Here is a 15698-nt window from a genome sequence, read left to right as displayed (position 1 = left end):
CTAATATACTTTTTTTACGTACATGCTTTAATGTACGTATTCAAATAAAAAGAAGATTGTTTTACAGTTATAGCTATATTAAACATTTAAGTTCATACAACGTACCGTTTCGAGATCTTCATCTACATATATGTGGTTAATACTAAAATTCACAACTGCAAGTAGGCCAACCGGTCTTTTAAATAAAACACATATAACAGATATTTAGTATAAACTTTTTCTTAGTAGTTACATTATACTCTTGTAAGATATAAAAACCAATGTATATAAATTTAATAAACATAATATACATATACAGATATAAACTACATACAAGATGTATAGTGTAAATTATACATATTGTACATACAGTAATAAGATAATACAAAAACTAACAGGTTTATTTAGAAAACTTTGTTCACCTTGGAAATTTATCTTGTATTTGTCTTATTATAATATCCAGTGAAGAAAACTTTTTTACATGTCTTGCAACAATATCAAAAAGAAGGTTAACAAAATCACTTTCTTCTCCTAAATGATGTTCTTGTGCATAACGCACTTCTAATTTATAATTGTGTCCACGACAAAATAAAAGCTGAAAAAATTGGTTGTGCTTTTCTTGTGACAAATAAATGTTTCGTATTGTATGCAACAACATAAAATCACTTATAATTCGTAATGCTACACCTTGGCAATATATCCATCTCTTCCAACTTAACAACAGTCTGCAAATATTTACAAAAATATATATATAAATTAACTTATACACTTATCATTCGGACGAGTTTACTTTTTTCATGATATCGAAATGATATATCATTACTCATGCCACAGATGCTATTACGTTTTTTATAATTGTAGAAGCAAAACGCTTTTTAAGGTCATGTTTATTTAACTTTATATATAACTTTATATAAAAATAAACTAACTTTATATATAAATATATGTGTAAGTGAACTGTACAAATCTATGTACGGTTTGGAAAAAATTGTACATTTTTGTAGAAAATAAGTCACTCGCGAATGTGTAGTATTTTTGCAAATATCATAATACTATATCAAGACTCATGTTGTCAAATATATAATATTATGTATAATATATCAGTACAGAAAAGTGTTATACAAACGTCAGTTGGTACTAAAAAAAATAGAAAAACGTACTTGTTTTGTGCAGGATTTTGTAAATGCCACTCTAATAAATCAGTAAGTTGTTTGTTGCACTCTGAACTACCAAGAATACATGTCCATTTTAACGCTTCGTGATATAATTGTGTATCAATGCAATTCTCGGAAACATTTATATGTGATGTATCTTCAAGAAGTTTATTCAATATTTCTAATGCTTTATCCTATAAAAAACAGTGTAAAGTGTGTGACTATATGTATTATGATTAATCTGTATCTCAAAAGTGTAGCCAAATGTTTTCTTATTTCAGAATTACTTTACATCTATAAAGGTTTGTAATTTGAAACAGTTTATATTTTAATTTTCTTAATATATGTACGTTTCTAAATGCACACTGGTTTAGTCTTTGTTTTTTGGACAATGTCATATATATGTATATTACTTTCCAGTAGCTTTTTCTGTTGTCAGGTGATAAAAAACAAACGGAGGACAAAATGTGTAACGTAAACCATGTTTATTAAAAGACTTTTTCATTGAGTGATTTTTTAAGTAAAATTGTGTTTTGATTCTTTTATTGTGTTCTATATCAGTGCAATGTAGTATTTACCTTGATTTTTGCGCTTTCTGGAAACGGAAAAAGTTGTGATACNTATTGAAGAGCATTAAATATTGGATACCATGTTATGTACCCATTTTCCACGTAAAGTACATTGCCCGCAAGATTGAAAAATGTGTCTATATTACTCATTCTTGCAAAAGGATGTTCGTTGTACTTTGTATTTTGTATTAAAAAATAAAAAGCATCGTCGAGAATTTGGGCTAAAGTGACGTCAGATATTTCATACATATCCCAATTTTGTGGCTCTCCATTTTTCAGAAAAAAACGAAGCTTTTCCCAAGAGGTATAATCATAGTTCACGCGATATCCTACAACAAACAAATGTTTAGAAAAATAATACAAAAAACATAGAAAATGACAAAGAAACAAAAACAGAGACAGAGAAAGAAACAAAGAAAAAAAGCGAAAAAAAAAAGAAAAGAATAAAAGAAAAAACATTATATTATAAAGAAAAGAGTAAATGTAATATAGTGGTACAAAGTTTGAATATACAATAACAAATACATAGGAAACTACGATCATAACTTGTTTGTATTACCATTTTGCTCTGTGATCACGATAAAATCATCTTCCTCAATATTCCAAACAAAGATATCTTTTTTTTCTTGGTTTAGGTGCGAGTAATGGTGTGTAATAGACTTATTTTTTGATATTTTTACATATGTTACAGGTATGTACTTGTGTTCGCACATTTCTTTTGGATTCATTGCGATACAGTCTATAACTTGTATTGTGAGAGATTGTGTGTCATTGTCTCGTGTTACTTGTACCACAGGATAACCATCTTGTGTTATCCAGGACGTTATCACATTTTTTATATTTATATTCTCTAAATGAGAATTCTTATATACATCCGACACAACAGATACATTTTTCCATAAAATATCGCTAATAGACTGTTTATTAAATGTATCACTTGATGTATTCTTCCTAATAACAACAAAGATCATAACACAAAAATATTGATTGTTTTTTTATTTTAAAAAACAAATATTTAATACTTTGTTTACGTTATCTTTAATGCAATTTACAGTTTACTATACATTTTTCAAGTATTTTAATAGTTATTACTTACGTGGTAGAATATAATTTTATGGCTTCTTCAAAAATAGAGTTGTATAACACATTTTTCTTATAGAAGAATCTATTGATCATAAAGAATACACTGAATGCTACAACATAATTTCGATTATTTGAAAGGTATTAAAAAATTATCACAAGAATATGTATATTATATGTATATGCATTTTCATGTTTTGTAATAATTGCGAACATTATTTTGCATTTTTTAATTTTTTGTATTCTTTTTCTTCATAAGTTTGGTACAAATAGAATGAGAGTTTATATTGTTATGTAGTATTGTAATTAAAACCCTAAGCAATGAAAGTTTTAAATTTTGAGTTTTCTTACATTTTTCTTTCCACATGGTACTATAAGTTACGTTTTGAACAAATAGATTTTCTTGTATAAATACATCAGATTCAATATATGCTTGTGTATATTCAAAACCTACTCGTCGTGTCTGGATCGCAATCGATTTCAGTAAAGTTTCATTGTAAAGCTATTAATACAATTTGTATAAATACACATACATCTACTTTAGTTTTAGTATTTAGTTTAAGGTGAAAAACTATACTGTTAAGCTATCAAATTGTTAGTAATTTCAAAAAATAGAAAATGTGTTAATATATGCAAATTATTAGTAGTAATATCACTCGAGAATTTCTGTAAATATATTACAAAGTCCAGTTAAATATAGAATGTGATACTAAAATCTTTTAACATAGTTTTTAAGATGACTACATAATATTTTTTTCTTTCATATCGTTTCGCATATATATGGAGTATTATACATACATATATATGTATATATTTAGCCCTCCGGAGTTACACTTATTTATGCCACATAGCATTGGAGTTACACTGAGTGAATTTTACCGAAGCGATTTTCTAACGCTTATTACTGAGCGTTAAAACAAGCTTTTGAGACGTATTTTTCGAGCTACTAACCAGACCCACCCTCTCCCCTTTCCGAAGATACACACAAATGTTAGTTCCGATTAGGTAAATTTTACCCAGTGTAACTCCGGAGGGTTAGTATTGAAGTGTGTAGAATGCATGTTTACATCTTTTAATAAAAATACAATAAATATACATTTTTTAGATAGTACTGTTACAGTATTATACATATATATAATAGTAAAATGTTTTATTATATTATAGTAATTTAGTGTCATTTAAATCAACAAAATTTTATTAAATGCAAAACTTACTTGATCGACTAAATAAACTCCGTAAAATGTCAAAAACTCTTCAAGGAACCAAGAATCAGATTGTTTCAATGTAACTAACCATTCGCTGAACATTTCTTGTAGCACACCGCGTACAATCAAGCATGTAACTGTTGCTTGTTTTATAATTGAATCTACTTCTCTATTGTATGCAATATTAGCGTCTCTAAAAATAATATTGCTCTTATAAAACTTTTGTCGTTTTTATCATATGTATGATTGTTTTAAGCTAATTTTACCTGAAGAGTACAAGTCCAGTAGTTACTATGGTTTTGTAATTGGTGGAGTTTATTGGAAGTGCTACACAGTGAACGTATGAGACTGATGTGGTATTCTTTTTCTTGTCGTCGATAAATGTCACAAACTTTTGTATAAGTAATACTGCGTATGAAATGTCGGTTTTCACTTGAAATCTAATTTGAATAGCAAGACGTGTATGATACAACAAGAAAGTATAGTTATAATAATCAGTATACTCTTGTAATACTGCTGTTGCTACCAAATGAGTAGATATTATAGGTGTAGTACGAAATACTGTATAGAGGTGATCTTCTTCAATTTCTTTATCACCAACCATATGTGATAAAATTATTTCATTGTANGTATGGTTAAATTGAATAGTAAATGCAGCCTTGATTGCAGGATTTTTCCAATGAGGAAATATCCATTCAGCGGGAATACGCGGTAAAATCAAATATCTATATAATGAAAAAACGTANATTATAAATATACACTGATATGTAACTATTAAAACTGTGTACATCTTATTTCTACAGAACAAAAAAAGAAATTGTTACTGCAGTAGCGTTTTATTTACTCACTTTTCTTTTTTAGTTTCAGGTACATATGGGATAAGTGTTGCAACTTTCTCTAAAATGCAATTATATTTCGAAGTTATCCAATATATTCCAGGTTGTATATCTCTTTTTCGTTGTTTTATTTTAAAATCTTCTATATATTGGTCCTTGAGAACGATGTCAATGAATCCTTCTTTTGTAGAAAATGGCTCGTATAACCAATGCGAATAATTATACCGAGGAATGTTAGTAATGATGTTAAAATCGTATATAACATTACAATAGTGTTTGACATACAGTCGTATTTTCTGGTCTGTACATGAAATGTTGAGTTTGACACGAGAATTGACGTTGAGTGAATTATTATGTACTTCCGCTGAAATATTCATAATATATTCAATCGGTTGTATACATTGTTGGTCTTGAGATAACTTTTCATCAGATGAAAAAGCAAATATAGGTAGAAATATTAAGCAGAAAGTTCCAAAGAATGTAAGCATCTGCATACTGTGCATCTAGAAAATTATTTTGTTTGTTAAACAAGAAATGCATATGCCATTAAAGACGCAATTGACAAATTATAAATGTACACATCAATTGTTCATTTTTTATCCGATATAATTGTCAAAAACAGATGTGTATGACCCATCTAGAATATGTTTATCACTTTGTTTCGATGTCTTTATGTTTATCACGTACGCATATAGATACACTCGCATAATAGTTGTCATGATTGCGTTAATTTGATATATAGAAGGACGATTGGAGAAAGAAAAACACAAAGTGTGCTAGACAATTTTAACAAATTATTGTAGGAATTATTTATTTAAAAGGTAAAATAATCTTCTCGTGTCTTCAATTAATAAGCAGAATAAAATATACTTTATTAAGGAATGAAAATATAATTGTGCGAAACGATTTGAATACAACGGCTCGGGAAAACACAAAAGTCAGTCAACTCGGAGCAGCGGATAACGACTGTTTTATTTTTCTCGTTTAGCAACCTCGGTAGCGCCGCAGCTCGCTTATCTCTTGTTTTTCTTATCATCAAGGACAGGGCGAGTATTCTCACTCTTGTCAGATCTACCGGCATCGATCACGGGCGTTTCGATAATCGCTCGACTCAAAAGATTTTTCGCGCCGCGCCTAATGCCGCGTGGTCAAATAGATTAACATCCTACATTATTATTTGAACGAACAAAGGTATACTCGAAAAGTTTGTCTACAAATTTTGAGCGCGTTTTAATTATGTAGTATGTCACACATTGCAAATTATGTCATTGTAAATACGATATTTTTAGATTGCATTAATAGTTATGTAATAGTCATGTATGGTTTATTTACAAGCAGTAAAATTTATACAATAAGTGATAAATTAAAGCAGAAATAAATTTTTTTAATAGAAAGAAAACTCTTTCTTTCTCTCTCTCTTTCTAACGAATTTTATAGAATTTTACCGTGAGGTGAAAACTAGAAAATATACTTGACAACAATAAATATGAATATTTACCACATAATAAACGAGCTTTTCATAACTTACCATGTTTGAGATAATATCTCTAGCTCCTAAAATATAAATCTTACTTTTCACTTTATACGTATTATCACTATATAAGTTTAAAAACGAATTGCCTAAGAATATCTGCGATCGTGCCTCTTGTAGAGATGATCGATAACTACAAGACAGTCTTTTCCGTGAAATAATAAATATTTATCACGATGTAAACACCTGTATCGGGAAAACGACCTTTTTTCGTAGATTGTGTTTTATGTATATACATATGTATGTATAGAATTATGAGTTTCGAAATATAAATTTTCACTGTTTCCTACACATTTATATGTTTTGACATGTTTTATCTAGAAAATATTTCAGGATGTTAATGTTTTTTTTTAACTGTACAATTAAAATAATATAAAAATCAAAACCAAGTTTTAGTTAATTATTTTTAAATGTGCTAACGGTGCGCTCGCGAAACTGTAAAAGATTTATTGCAAGGAAATTACTTTTCTATGGAAAAAACTTAATAAACTATTTTACCTTTTAAAAAAATTACTTGAACACTATAGCTACTCTGATCTAGTATGTAAATATTTTTTTTGTTACACGCATAAACATATGCGATGACTTTCTGGAGCGTCACGCTAGACGCGAGCGTAGAGTCTTTGTACAGAATTTCGGCCAAACATGTGTTATACGATTTTGTCGAATTGGATCCTCGCACTTTTCTTTAAAATACAGATAAAAAATGTTAGATAGAAAATTAGTTTTATCTTTGAAATATATAAATGGTCATTAGTGCCAATCGCTGGATGTTTGTGCAAAAAAATATATACAAGTAGTGTAAAATCTCTCGTAGACAGATAGAAAGATTAAAAGTGAGTTGAGAAGTCCTGAACTTTTTTATATATATTACTTATAAAACAAAAGTAAGTTTTGGATAAATCACGCTAATCAGCGTCGATGTTTAGCTGGGCGCACGGCAGTGCACGTCAGTTGCGCGGAGGGCTCACGCACACTACCTAGATAACATTTTGCGAGCACAATTCTATCTCAAGGAGTCGTCATATGAACAGCATATAACCAGTAAATCTAGACGGAAGTTTGTACGTAAATATCTAGTCATCACACACAAGAACGACTTATACATCATAAGTATGTAATATACCGTCAAATTAAGAGTAAATAATACTATACGTTAGCAACTTGCGCGTTATTCGATGGTATATTGAATAGATATTAGATAGTTTTTGTGCGCAATATGCACGCGTGTGCGAGATAAAATATGTTCGGAAACAAAATTCAAGCAACTCACTTACAAGAGGTACCTACATACTTATTTAACGCGCGCTAATTTTGCACGCAAGAAATTTTATCTGAGCAAATGCGTAGGTCAACGACGTGCTTTCAGCTAAAGATCGGAGTTGATTGACGTAATTTATTCAATAAATACTCTATTATTATATGTAATAAGAAAAAATAGTTCAGTACTATTCGACTCAGTTTTACTCCTTCTAACTGTCTACGAAAGATATTACACTAATTGTCGAACACTTTGTATATAAGTATGCTTTTAAGTAATAAGCGATAAGTAAACAAAAAAATAATAAGTACCTAAGAAAATGTTCTTTTTGATTCTAACACAATTTAATTCACAGAACAATGGAAATTCAGAAAAAAATGTTAGATAGCATACAAATGTTTCCACGTACATTTTCTTGAAAATATTGCGCAGTGATAAGAATTAAGGAATTGTCACAACATATTAAAGTTTATTGTGCAAATACATTTTTTATTATAAAATTTTGTTATACATACTTTTGTTTGAACATATTAAATAAAAAAACAAAATACATTCTAAATAACATAATAAAATTTAATTGAATTATTGGTTATCAGGTTTTAAAAGCATAAAAATATTATTACGAGTATCATATATCATTTTATCATACATAATACTGTTTTATATAGATTGCTTCTGTTTTATACATTTCATAGTTTTATATATTCAGATAATAATTTTTGCGTGCACGGATTGCGCGCGTTAAATATGCAAATCTTATATGTAATTTGTCTGAATTTTGTTTGTGAACATATTTCATCGCGCACATACGTGCATATTGCGCACAAGAATCTATCTAATACTCATCCAATATACCAACAAATAACGAGCAAATTGCTAACATATTGTAAGTTATTTACTCTTAATTTGAAAGTGTATTACATACTTAGGATGAATAAGTCGTTCTTATGTGTGATGACAATATATTCACGTACAAAGTTCTGTCTAGATTTACTGGTTATATGCTGTTCATATAACGATGCACTGGAATACGATGGTACTTGCAAAATGTTATTTGAATACCTACAGAATGTGTTTTTTTGTATAACGTGTGTTTTATATATTCAGCTGTGAGCAATTAATCTTAAATATACACTTAATCGCGCAGTTGTGTAAACTGAAATACAGTGTAATAGTAGCAATACGTGTATCACACATTTGATTTTATTTTATGATCACTTTGCAAATTATTAAATGTATTAAAGTCTGTAAATTCTACATTTTAAACATAATTAATAAATACTTTTTTGTGTCATAAAATAAATTAAATCTTGTTATACAAAACTAACTTTGATATTAACAGCAATACATAAATACCATTTTCTATTTAAATTAAAACGCATATGTCTATACAAAAAAATTGCTAAAATCATCATGTGATTAATAGTGTAGTACATAATGAGGTACAACCCGAATAAGTAGTTTCTTGCTTCGTATAATCCTTCGACGCTTCACCATTTTCTTCATAATGACGTCGTGTATAAATACTGGCTGCAAAAATTACAAATTATATTAATGATAACATGTTGTATACTTTTGCAGAAGTTTAATAATGTTGAATAATACAGTTTTATAATACAAAAAACAAGAATTACTACAAAAGAAAACAATATAAAACTGTGTATGTGTGAACATATTATATTATATTATTAATAAAAAAAATGATTTACTCACGTAACAAGTACTGAACAAATATAACAATTTGTATTTTAAAAACTTTAATTTGTAAAATAATTTTTAATTTTTATTTAAAAACTATATTCTATTTATAAAACCTCTCACCGTTTCTAGATTATATCTGTTGATTAAATTTGTAACCATCGCTACTACAGTCTTAGTAATCTAAAACCACCATGTAATAAAAATATTGAATGTAATACCTACTAAATAACTCACTATTATATTTGTCATTCTTTTATTGTGCTAAATTACAACTATATAAATAACTAATATACTTTTTTTACGTACATGCTTTAATGTACGTATTCAAATAAAAAGAAGATTGTTTTACAGTTATAGCTATATTAAACATTTAAGTTCACATAACGTACCGTTTCGAGATCTTCATCTAAATATATGTGGTTAATACTAAAATTCACAACTGCAAGTAGGCCAACCGGTCTTTTAAATGAAACACACATAACAGATATTTAGTATAAACTCCTTCTTAGTAGTTACATTATACTCTTGTAAGATAAAAAATCCAATTTATATAAATTGAATAAACATAATATACATGAAAAGATATAAACTACATACAAGATGTATATTAACTACATACAAGATGTAAATTATACATATCGTACATACAGTAATAAGATAAAAAAATTAACAGTTTTATATAGAAAACCTTGTTCACCTTGGAAATTTATTTTGTATTTGGCGTAGTATATCATCCAGTGAAGAAAAACTTTTTACGTGCCTTGCAACAATATGGAAAAGAATGCTAACAAAATCACTTTCTTTTCCTAAAGTATGTTCTTGTGCATAACGCACTTCTAATTTGTAATTGTGTCCACGACAAGATAAAAGGTGAAAAAAGTGATTTTGCTTTTCTTGTAACAAGTAAATGTCTTGTATTGTAAAGAACAACATGTAATCATTTATAAGTCCTAATGTCACACCTTGGCAATATATCCATTTCTGCCAAGTTACCAACAATCTGCAAATATTTACAAAAATAAATATATAAAATTACTTCTACACTTATCACTCGGACGAGTTTACTTTTTTCATGATATCGTAATAATATGTCATTACGTATGCCACATATGCTATTACGTTTTTTATAATCGTAGAAGCAAGACACTTTGTAAGGTCATGTCTATTTAACTTTATATATGAATATATGTGTAAGAAAACTGTACAAATCTATGAATGGTTTGTAAAAATTGTACATATTTTTAGAAAATATGTCATTTGCGAATGTCTAGTGTTTTTGCAAATATCATAATACTATATCAAGACTCATATTGTCAAATATATAATAGTATGTATAATATATCAATAGAGCAAAGTGTTATACAAACGTTAGTTGGTACTAAAGAAATAGAAAAACGTACTTGTTTTGTGCAGGATTGTGTAAATGCCACTCTAATATATCAATAAGGTGTTTCTTACACTTTGAACTACCAAGAATACATGTCCATTTTAAAGCTTCGTGATATAATTGAGTATCAATGCTATTTTCGGAAACAGTATTATGTGATGTATCTTCAAGATATTTATTCAATAATTCTATTGCTTTATCCTATAAAAGACAGTGAAAAGTGTGTTACTATATGTATTTTGATTAATCTGTAACTTAAAAGTGTAGCCAAATGTTTTCTTATTTCAGTATTACATTACTGTACATCTATAAAGTTTTGTAATGTGAAACAGTTTATATTTCACTATTCTTAATATATGTACGTTTCTAAATGCACACTGGTTTAGTTTTTTTTTTTTGGACAATGTCATATATATGTAGATTTCTTTTTAGTGGGTTTTTCTGATGTCAGTTGATAAAAAACAAACGGAGAAAAACATTTAACGTAAACCATGTATATTAGAATACTCTTTCATTGAGTGTTTTTTTAGATAAAATGTTGTTTTGACCTTTTCTATTTTGTTCTGTATCATTGCAATGTAGTATTTACCTTGATTTTTGCGCTTTCTGGAAACGGAAAAAGTTGTGATACATATTGAAGAGCATTAAATATTGGATACCATGTTATGTACCCATTTTCCATGTAAAGTACATTGCTTGCAAGATTGAAAAATATGTCTATATTCATTCCTGCAACTTTATAGTCGTAGTTTGTTGCATTTTGTATTAAAAAATAAAAAGCATCGTCGAGTATTTGGGCTAAAGTTACGTCAGATACTTCATACATATCCCAGTTTTGTGGCTTTCCATTTTTCAGAAGAAAACCAAACTTTTCCCAAAATTTGTAATCATAGTTCACGCGATATCCTACAACAAACAAATGTTTAGAAGAAAATAATACAAAAAACATAGAAAAAGACAAAGAAACAAAGACAGAGAAAGAGAAAGAAAGAATGAAAAAAAGCGAGAAAAAGAGAAAAGCATAAAAGAAGAAACCTTATCTTAAAAAGAACAGAGTAAATGTAATATGTTGGTACAATGTTTGAATATACAATAACAAATACATAGGGAACTACGATCATAATTTGTTTGTATTACCATTTTGCTCTGTAATCACGATAAAATCATCTTCCTCAATATTCAAAACAACGATATCTTTTCTTTCTTGGTCTAGGTACGAGTAATAGTGTGTAATAGACTTAGTTTTTGATATTTTTACATATTTTACAGGTATGCACTTGTGTTCGCACATTTCTTTTGGATTCATTGCGATACAGTCTATAACTTTTATTGTGAGAGATTGTGCGTCATTGTCTCGTGTTACTTGTACCACAGGATAACCATGTTGTGGTATCCAGGACGTTATCACATTTTTTATATTTATATTCTCTAAATGAATATTTGTATGTACGGCCGGCACAACACGTACATTTTCCCATAGAATATCAAGAATGGACTGTTCATTAAATGTATCACTTGATGTATTTTTACTAATAACAACAAAAATCATAACACAAAATACATTAAGTATATGGTGTACCTTGTATAGAAAAATATGCAATACTGTTTTCACGTTACGTTGACTGCAATTCACAGTTTACTACACATTTTGTAAGTACTTTAATAATTATTACTTACGTGATAGAATACAATTTTATCGCTGCCTCAAAAATAGAGTTGTATAGGACATTTTTCTTATAAAAGACATTATTGATCATAGAGAATATACTAAATGCTACAACATAATTTCAATTAATCAAAAGTTATCAAACAATTATCACAAAGATATATATATTATATGTATATCTATTTTCATGTTTTCTACAGACAATGATAGGTGTATGTTCTTGTATAGTTTGATAAATTATTCACGAACATTATTGTGCATAGTTTCATTTGGTGTATTTTTTTTTTTCATAAATTGCGGATATATAGAATGAGATTTTATATTGTTATGCAGTTTTTTAAGCACTGACGTAAGCAATTAAAAGTTTTAAATTCTGAGTTTTCTTACATTTTTCTTTCCACATGGCACTAAGTGTTATGTTTTGGAAAAATAGATTTTCTTGTATAGGCACACTAGATTCAATATATGCTTGTGTATATTCAAAAACTACTCGTCGTGTCTGGATCGCAATCGACTTCAGTAAAGTTGTATTGTAATTCTATTAACATAGTTTGTATGATTACACATATATCTATTTTACTTTTGTGTATTATTTTTAAATGAAAGTACAGTGTGAAGCTACTAAATTGATAGGAATTTCAAATAATAATAAAAAATTTAGTATATGCAAATTATTATTAGTAATATCGTCCAAGAAGTTCTATAAATTTTACAACTACTAATTGAACATAAATTGTGACATTAAACTCTTTCAACATATTTTTTACATTCACTACGTACATCGTATCTTTTTTTATTATATCGTTTTGCATATATGTATTAGTCATACATATACATATGTGTATATTTGCTATTGAAGTGTGTATAATGCATACTGTTTACAACTTTCAATAGACATACAAGAAATATACATTTTGTAAGTATTAATGTTACAATATTATACATGTTAAATAATAGAAAATTATTTCGGACTCTTTTAGTATCAGACTAAATGAATATATGTAAGTTTGGTCAGTAAGAGTTGATCGCAGGATGTTGTGCGGAAAAAATGTGCGTATATATACGTTGTATACATTTATATATATGCATTCACGTATAATTTTTTCACGTGAGTTTTTTGAACTGAAATACCAATTCTTTAAATAATATAGGATTCTAGGTTTGCATATATGAAAAACTTCGTATACTCTCTTAACTAATATTATATATATAATAGTAAAATGTTTTACTTAAGATAATAATTTAGTGTCATCTATCAACAAACCTACATTAAGTGCAAAACTTACTTGATCGAATACATAAACTCCGTAAACTGTCAAAAAACCTTCAAGGAACCAAGAATCGAATTGTTTCAATGTAACTAACCATTCACTGAACACTTCTTGTAGCACACAGCGTACAATCAAGCATGTTACTTTTGCTTGTTTTATAATTGAATCTACTTCTCTATTGTATGCAATATTAGCGTCTCTAAAAATAATATTGTTCTTACATCAATTTTGTCGTTTTTATCATACGTATGATTGTTTTAAGTTAATTTTACCTGAAGAGTACAAGTCCAGTTGTTACTATAGTTTCATACTTGGTGGAGTTTATTGGAAGTGCTACATACTGCACGTATGGAACTAATGTGGTATTCTCTATCTTGTGTTTTAGAAGTGACAAAAAATCCTTTATAAGAAATACTGCGTATAAACTTTCGTTGTTTACTTGCACTCTGTTTTGAATGGTAAGACGTGTATGAAGAGAAGTATATTGATAATCGATATACTCTAATGGTACGACTGCTGTTGCTATTAAATGAGTAGATATTTTAGGTGTAATACGAAATACTGTACAGGGCTGATTTCCTTCAGTTTCTTTATCACCATTTATATGTGATAAAACTATTTCATTAGAGGTATGTTTAATTTGTAAAGTAAATGCGGCTTTTGTTGTGGGATTTTTCCAATGAGGAAATATCCATTCAGCGGGAATACGCGGTAAAATCAAATATCTATATAATGAAAAAACGTAGATTATAAATATACACTGATATGTAACTACTAAAACTGTGTACATCTTATTTCTACAGAACGAAAACAGAAATTGTTACTGCAGTAGCGTTTTATTTACTCACTTTTCTTTTTTAGTTTCAGGTACATATGGGATAATTGTTGCAACTTTCTCTAAAATGCAATTATATTTCGAAGTTATCCAATATATTCCAGGTTGTATATCTCTTTTTCGTTGTTTTATTTTAAAATCTTCTATATATTGGTCCTTGAGAACGATGTCAATAAATCCTTCTTTCGTAGAAAATGGCTCGTTTAACCAATGCGAATAATTATGCCGAGGAATGTTAGTAGTGATGTTAAAATCGTATATAACATTACAATAGTGTTTGACAAACAGTCGTATTTTCTGGTCTGTACATGAAATGTTGAGTTTGACACGAGAATTGACGTTGAGTGAATTATTATGTACATCCGCTGAAATATTCATAATATATTCAATCGGTTGTATACAGTGTAGATCTTGAGATAAATTTTCATCAGTTGAAAAAGCAATTCCGGGTAAAATTATTAAGCACAATGTTCCAAGAAATGTAAGCATCTGCATATTATAAACCTATAAAATTATTTTGTTTGTTAAATAAGAAATTTATATGCAAATAAAGACAAATAAATTTAATAGGTACTCATCAAATGGCAATTTTTTTTTAGATATAATTGTCAAGGACAGACGTGTATGACCGTTATAAGAAATGTTTATCACTTGGTTTCGATGTTTGTATATTTTTTACGTACGCATACACGTACACTTACATAATAGTTGTCATGATTGCGTTAATGTGACGTATAGTAGAACGATTGAAGATAGGAAAGTACAAAATGTGCTAAACAATTTTGACAAAATATCATTTGTACGAGCAAAGTTGTACTCGAAAACTTTGTCTACATTTTTTGAACGCGTTTTAATTATATAGTATGTCACACATTGCAAATTGCCAATGTAACTATGATAGATGTAGATGTTGTAGTAGTTACGTAATATTGATGTATGGTTTATTTATACAAGTATTAAACTTTATACAATATATGTTAAAACAAAAGTGATATAACTTTTATAAATATAAAGAAAAAATAATAGATTTTATAAAGTTTTTGCGTGTGGTGAAAACGAAAAGATATATTTGACAACAATAAATATGAATAGGGGAGACCGGGGCTAGTTGTGACACGGGGTTAGTTGTCAAACTGCTATTATCTTGCTTACTAAATCTTGGAAAATATTCTTCTTTTTATTGTAAGTTGCTACTAGTTGTGCTAGTAACGTGTACGAAAGAA

General features: G+C 28.3%; 2 protein-coding genes across 5 annotated transcripts in view; both read right to left on the bottom strand.

Moving 5' to 3' along the window:
* Positions 1-5773, bottom strand: part of LOC109856245 (aminopeptidase N-like) — a 26924-nt gene extending 21151 nt beyond the window's left edge. For 2 of the 4 annotated variants that reach the window (XM_020431293.1, XM_020431294.1), the window contains exons 1-4: positions 4836-5773; positions 4254-4712; positions 3997-4180; positions 3134-3284 (exon numbers count right to left, since the gene is read on the bottom strand). In XM_020431293.1, the coding sequence (XP_020286882.1) occupies positions 3134-3284; positions 3997-4180; positions 4254-4712; positions 4836-5326 (1285 nt within the window). In that variant the 5' untranslated portion in view covers positions 5327-5773. Of the gene's footprint in view, positions 1-105; positions 176-401; positions 705-1139; positions 1328-1711; positions 2032-2261; positions 2654-2798; positions 2896-3133; positions 3285-3996; positions 4181-4253; positions 4713-4835 lie in introns of all 4 variants that reach the window. The other 2 variants (XM_020431295.1, XM_020431296.1) reach the window with 2 other exon arrangements.
* Positions 5774-8208: 2435 nt separating this feature from the next.
* LOC109856274 (aminopeptidase Q-like) lies at positions 8209-15031 on the bottom strand. The gene is made up of 12 exons (XM_020431349.1): positions 14489-15031; positions 13913-14365; positions 13656-13839; positions 12757-12907; positions 12381-12477; positions 11841-12232; positions 11293-11609; positions 10717-10904; positions 10014-10316; positions 9706-9775; positions 9437-9496; positions 8209-9145 (listed from the first exon to the last, which is right to left on the bottom strand). Exons 1-12 carry the CDS (start codon positions 14968-14970, stop codon positions 9035-9037), a joined length of 2808 nt encoding a protein of 935 aa, XP_020286938.1. The 5' UTR covers positions 14971-15031; the 3' UTR covers positions 8209-9034.
* Between the last annotated feature and the right edge of the window lie 667 nt (positions 15032-15698).

Source organism: Pseudomyrmex gracilis, unplaced genomic scaffold, assembly GCF_002006095.1.
Source record: "Pseudomyrmex gracilis isolate BER0280 unplaced genomic scaffold, ASM200609v1 scaffold_112, whole genome shotgun sequence".
NCBI lineage: Eukaryota > Metazoa > Arthropoda > Insecta > Hymenoptera > Formicidae > Pseudomyrmex > Pseudomyrmex gracilis.
The sequence above is the reverse complement of the archived record's forward strand: the minus strand, read 5'-3'. Positions and strand labels throughout refer to the sequence as shown.